The sequence below is a fragment of the Perca fluviatilis genome, chromosome 4, assembly GCF_010015445.1.
Source record: "Perca fluviatilis chromosome 4, GENO_Pfluv_1.0, whole genome shotgun sequence".
NCBI lineage: Eukaryota > Metazoa > Chordata > Actinopteri > Perciformes > Percidae > Perca > Perca fluviatilis.
The window spans coordinates 32,714,615-32,720,759 of NC_053115.1; the positions used below are offsets into that span (position 1 = coordinate 32,714,615).

At 44.3% G+C, this 6,145-nt stretch overlaps 1 protein-coding gene across 4 annotated transcripts in view; it reads left to right on the forward strand.

Moving 5' to 3' along the window:
• ripor3 (RIPOR family member 3) overlaps positions 1-6,145 on the forward strand; it is an 83,155-nt gene that overhangs the window by 67,016 nt on the left and 9,994 nt on the right. For all 4 annotated transcript variants that reach the window (XM_039797652.1, XM_039797650.1, XM_039797654.1 and 1 more), the window contains 8 exons: positions 384-538; positions 1,063-1,314; positions 1,706-1,796; positions 3,793-4,056; positions 4,153-4,298; positions 4,738-4,903; positions 5,038-5,167; positions 5,893-6,057. In XM_039797652.1, the coding sequence (XP_039653586.1) occupies positions 384-538; positions 1,063-1,314; positions 1,706-1,796; positions 3,793-4,056; positions 4,153-4,298; positions 4,738-4,903; positions 5,038-5,167; positions 5,893-6,057 (1,369 nt within the window). The remainder of the gene's footprint in view (positions 1-383; positions 539-1,062; positions 1,315-1,705; positions 1,797-3,792; positions 4,057-4,152; positions 4,299-4,737; positions 4,904-5,037; positions 5,168-5,892; positions 6,058-6,145) is intronic.

A 6,145-nucleotide genomic window follows, 5' to 3' on the forward strand; every position in this document is an offset into this window, starting at 1 on the left:
CGTCCATGTCCACGATTCGATGCATCGATTATTTGATTAATTTCAACACCTCTAGTGTATAGTGTAGCCTAAATTTCCGAGGCAACCTCAGTGATTTGACCGCGATTAACCAAACATGCTACAGGGGGCAACAGAGTCTGATAACTTTAGACAACATGAGGGGGCAGTCACGTGATCAGGATATGACGGGAGTATTTTCGTGGGCTCGGGGTGGGATGGGAGCGACAATCGATTCCCATGTCACCCTCTAATATAGACTACCTGTTCCCTGACTCTTTCCATCTAGAAAGAAACTGTGAAAATATTTCATTAGTCGAGCCTAAAGTGGCTTTAAAGTTGAAAGCGTGAGGTTTACATTGATATGCTCCTTCTGTCCTCTCCAGTCGATGATGCGTGAGCTGCAGGATCCAGAGGGTTCCCTCCCGTCGCTGGTGTCTAAAAGTCGACATGACAGAGGCGGCGTGTCTCTGCTCAGCTACCTGTCCAACCCGTCCCACACCGCCATCACCTCAAACCACAGTCCGCAAAGCCCCTACAGGTATGTAGCATTAAAAGATAATGCTTGTGTTATGGCATGGTAATGGCTTTCAATCCCAAGGGGGCAATAGACAGTGGCTACAGAGACAATTCTTGTTAGTAATAATAATTAATTGTTGTTTTCATGGGATTTGACAGTAGTAATAATAAGATAATGACTAAATAATGACTTATCCTTTAAAGCAGTACTTCCCAAACTTTGCCTTGTTACCCAATATAAAATGAGTTTAATGTGGACATTTTTATTCTTAGATTTGTTTGATATGAAGGTATTTTTAGAGGCCTGAAGAGGTGAAAATATCCAGTATTTCATAGGACAAAAAATAGAAAGATTGTTCTCTCCCATCACTTTAATCATCTTAGGACCCCATGGAAGGTCCCGATCCTCCACAAAAACAACTAAATAACTATAGTATAACAAGGATTCAAACATACATTCATTAGAAAAATGTCACCATAGACGGTTTTTCTTTTAATTTTATTTTTTTTTTTAAATGATTCATATGAAAATCTATTCCTCCACAGTCTGACACGTACTCACAGCTACCCCTCCAGCCACAGCCAGGGCACCAGTCTGGGAGGAAGCCAGACTCAGCTGTCCCTCGGGGAGGAAGGGTCCCTGGAGACCTCTACAGGAGAGGGAGAGGGAGGGAGGGAGGAGAGGGAGAGGAGGAAGAGGATTGATAACAAGGACGGAGAGGAGGAGTGGGGAAGTGTGTTACATACTCACTCTACACCAGCAGAGGGTAAACCAAGTTCCCTGCTGGCTCTACAGAGGTGGGGATGAACTCAAGAGCAAATGTTTTGTCGTTGTCCTGTTAAAACCATGTCAAATATTTTGTCTACCTTCTATATCATCATCATCACACCCAAATTGAATCTGCAGATTTTTTTTTTTTTTATTTTTTTTTTTTACAGTTTTCAGTGGTGATCCTGAATGAAAATCTGTTTCTGGGGTCTATTTAAAAAAAGAAAAAAAATGGTATTTCTGGGGACTATTTTAATTTTTAAAGTCTGCAGAAAATCAGCGGAAAATTCTGCGGAACATTTTGCGGAATTCTGCGTGCGTAGATTCCGTGTGGCCCTGTTCATCATGCTACATCTTCTAACAATACTACGACTTTATAATGATACTGCAAACGAATAAGGATGATCTTTCTTTGTTCAGCACTCCTGACATCCTGAGAAAAAACACAGCTGGAGAAGCCGACCCTGAAACGCACAGTGCAGCGCTCGGACCGGACACTGGCAGTGTGCAGGTAAAGAACACACCTGCGGCCTTCACTAGAATTGTCAAACATTTAGTCGAATTCAACACTGCGTTAAAACCCTGCTGCAAATAAAAAGAGCTTGAGAAACTTCAACCACTGGCTCAGGCTGAAGCCCTGAGGTGTGAGCAGTTATCTGTCCCGTTAAAGGGCCCTGCTACATCCTGCAGTGCCCTGCAGTGCCCTGCTACACCGTGTAACGCCCTGCAGTGCCCTGCTATGCGATGAACTACTACAACTAGTATTTCTAGTCATAGTTCCATTATATTTACTGTGACTATAATTGCCACGGTTCATCACACCCCCAACCGGCACCGTCAGACACCGCCTACAAAGAGCCTGGGTCTGTCCGAGGTTTCTCCTTAAAAGGGAGTTTTTCTTTAACTGACAAGAGAGGGCAACAAACCAGCGGCACCACTGTTTTCTGTTTCTAAGCCCACTCTCGTGGTGTCTTGATGCCCTTTTACTCTTCAGAAAAACAGCAATTTCATCTCATCATCATTTGCTGCCATCAGTGGCGTCACCCATTGGTTTGTGGACTGCAGTTTTGAAGCCAGTTTGCATTTTGGCTGTCACCATCTTGGTGCCGGAATTGACCATATTTGGACAAAAGGGTGGAGCTGGGGAGGATGACGCGGCTAAACCAGAGTTGTGTATGGTTTAATGGTGCTGCACAAAGCCAAATGCCAAAGAGGGAAAGTTTTACTGGCGGGTATGCTCGGGCCTCCGGGTACTGGAGCTGTTCATCTGCATGTACGGCAGTACGTAGAGCTGGTTGAAAATCGGTAGACCTTCTCTTAAGTTACCAGTTAATGCTAGCGTTAGCGCGGACAACACACAAAAACAAGTTCACGGCTTTTTTGTTAATGTACTCAGTGCAAGGATTAGCATTGCTAAGCCTATCATGATTGACAGGTCAGCTTGTAGCCACGCCTCTAAAGCATGTCTTGCTTTGTTAATTTTAAAGGTCCCATAGCATGAACATTTCACTTTATGAGGTTTTTCTTTAACATTAACACGAGTTCCCCCAGCCTGCCTATGGTCCCCCAAGTGGCTAGAAATGGTGATAGGTGTAAACTGAGCCCTGGGTATCCTGCTCTGCCTTTGAGAAAATGAAAGCTCAGATGGGCTGATCTGGAATCTTGCTCCATATGAGGTCATAAGGGGAAAGGTTACCTCCCCTTTCTCTGCTTTGCCCGCCCAGAGAATTTGGCCCACCCATGAGAGAGAGAGAGACATCATGGCTTTCAAACAAGCAAAGTGGCAGTTGGTCAAGGCCACACCCCCACTCTCCACCTTGCCCCCCCCCCCTCCCTCTCCTCCTCAATAGCTACAGACAGAAATGGCACATACTAAGGAAAGCTCATGGTGGGACTGGCTCTAGTGGCTGTAATTCTGCACCAAGGCTGAATTTCAGGAAATTGACTTCAGATACAGTATTAGGGGACCACTAAGGTCTATATAAAAGCATCCAAAGAGCACCATGTCATGGGACCATAATTTACAAAAAATGAACATCATGCTTTAACTAGCGATTGAGAGCATAAACTCACGGAAAATGTTCATAAATCAAGGGAGAAGTAGGCTCATTTCCCCATTGACTTCTATAGAAACAGACTTCTTTTTGGAGCCAGTGGCGTCGCCCCTTGCTGGAAATGAGATAGAAAGCAGGTTTAAGGCACCTCAGCATTGGCTTCACTTTTCAGACACAGAAGTTGCTGATTGGGATCATCACATCTCTGCACCCAGACTACTTTTCCTGTCCTGGGGGTTTTTAGTTTTTCGTGGTGCATTCACATTACTTTGACAGGTGTTTTGGTGGCCTACGTTGTGACGACTTTCACTCATTTGGCTTTTTATTGGCTAATAACATACCATTAGATACCATTGTTTTGTTGGTCTAACAATATCTAATAATCTTGCATTTTTAGGGTATTTCTACTATCTGGATTCCATTTTAACTCTGTCTTTCCCACGTTTGTTCCAGGACTCCCCAGAACATCAGTCATATTCTGCCCCGGCCTCGCCCGCACCCCCTACTCAGCCTCCAGATGCAACCCCATCCTCACCCGCCACTGCTGCTCCGACCTCAGGGAGGCCCGGGGTGAGCAGTGCCCAGCGCAGGGCCCAGGCCATCAGGCTGGGAGTCCTGATCGCAGAGCTGGAGAAGAGCTTACAGAACCAGAGCTTCTCTGAGAAGGAGCTGAGAGCCCTGGACCACCAAATACTGCACCTGGCAACCATACTGAAGGTACCCGCGTGCATTCCTACACATACACAAACATACTGTGTGTGATCCTTATGCCATTTATCTCTAATGTATATGTGTACATGTGTTCACTCACAGAACGACCTTTCCCTGCTGAGAAGCTCATCATCAGAGGAGACTCTGGCTGTGGAGGAAGTCCTGGGCAGCTTTGACTTCCTCTCTCATGACTTCACTGCAGATGATGACACTTCCTGTTTAGGCAGCCTGAGACTCAAAGACAGTGGGTGAGTTAAAAGCTAGACAAAAGAAAAGAATAAATACTAGGGCTGGGCCATATGGAGAAAATCAAATATCATGGTATTCTTGACCAAATACCTTGACATCGATATTGTAGGGTTGACTATTGGTGCTTTAACAACATATTTACACAATGGGATTTCAGATACATAATCATCAGTAATGTGGATATAATGACTGAGTGGGATAGTATAATAATAGAGATAAATAATAGAACAGGTAGTTAGTCTGGTAAGTACTGTACTGTAATGCAGCCTGTATAAAAACAGGAAAAGACAACACTTATGCCATAATACGATATCCAAAATGTAAGACAATATCTAGTCTCATACTGTATATTGATATAATAATCGATGTATTGTCCAGCTATCAATACACGGTGATTCAATGTGAAACTCACCTCTCCTTTTCGTCTTCGTCCATTAGCATCAGTTCTTTGCAGCAGAGCACTCTAAAGAGTCTCGGCCTCCTCTCCCAGAACAGCCAATCAACTTCCGAGGAGGAGTGGGTCGTAACCCCTCTGACTTCTGGGAATTGGGGTGTTGACCAGGCTCTTGAGACTCACCTGGATATTTGTTGCATCCTGCTCCAGGTACAGTATGTTTCTATGAGCTATGTCCACATTAACCACGTTTTTGGATCAGTGTTTACATCTTTTGTGTCTCCTCGTCTCTCTTCACCCTCAAAAATCGCTTGTCGAAATCTAACAAATACGCGTTTCCTCAGATGATAACAACGACCGACTTCAGCCCATCGAGGAGGGACCTGCTGGAGGAACTGGCTCTCCAAGCTGAAGTCCTTGACCGAATCAGCTGTCTGCTGCTGGAAAGGAACGACAGCCTATCTGCTAGAGACAGTTAGTGGAAGATCTGTCTGCCTTTTAGAGAAGGACACCGTCTACAATTAACACATAATTAAGCATGAAAACATTTACAACAGCTTATAGAGCTCAACAGTGACCGCCCACTTTTTCAACGGCTCTGGTTCCGGAAGTGATTTTCCCCATCTGTTGACGTTGGGAAATTGTAAGCTTGGATGGAACCAAGCCGACCAGCTACCACATGAATCTTGACCATTAAACATTTGATTCGGTACAAAAGAAAATTTTTAAAATTGAAAAAAAAGGCAAAAAGGTACAAGACTGTGTACAAAAACGATCATTGACTTCAATGGCAGCAGCTCACTAGCACTAGCACTATTTCTCCATAAGATCGCGAATAAAACAGGTTTTTCTTAAAACAAGGTTGATTTCATGTGGACTTGTGGCTTCTACAGGAGCGTAAGCCTTCGTTTCACAATCTCATAGCGCGTAATAAGTCTACCGTGGGCGGTTTAGGCATTATGGCTGATAATCAAAATCCTGATGGAGAAAATGAATGGGATTTTAACTTTCGGAACCACACTGTTGAGCTCTATTTGGGTTAAACCTTAACCCAAATCTTTGATGTACTGTACATGTAGGTATGAAGAACTACAATGTTCTGTACGTGTGCGCTCTTGTTCTGGTTCTCACGCATGTGTAAATAAAAGATCATCATAACAATTTCAATCTCCTCTTCGTCCTCCTCTCTTCACCTTCAGTCCTCCCAAAGGCCCAGAGAACGAGGGACGTGCTGTTGTTCTGGGAGGAGTGTATGAACGACAGCAGCTCTCCTTTCTGTTGCCTCTCCGACAGTTTCTTTAGGACGTTAAAGAAACGTTACACCCACAAGGTGAAGGCCAAGCAGCCCGGCCAGTCAGAAAAAGGTACTGTACCACCTACACACTTCACACCCCCTTTCCTACACATATTGTTGCATTAACTATGCTTATTTCGTGATAAGCTTTGCGGTAC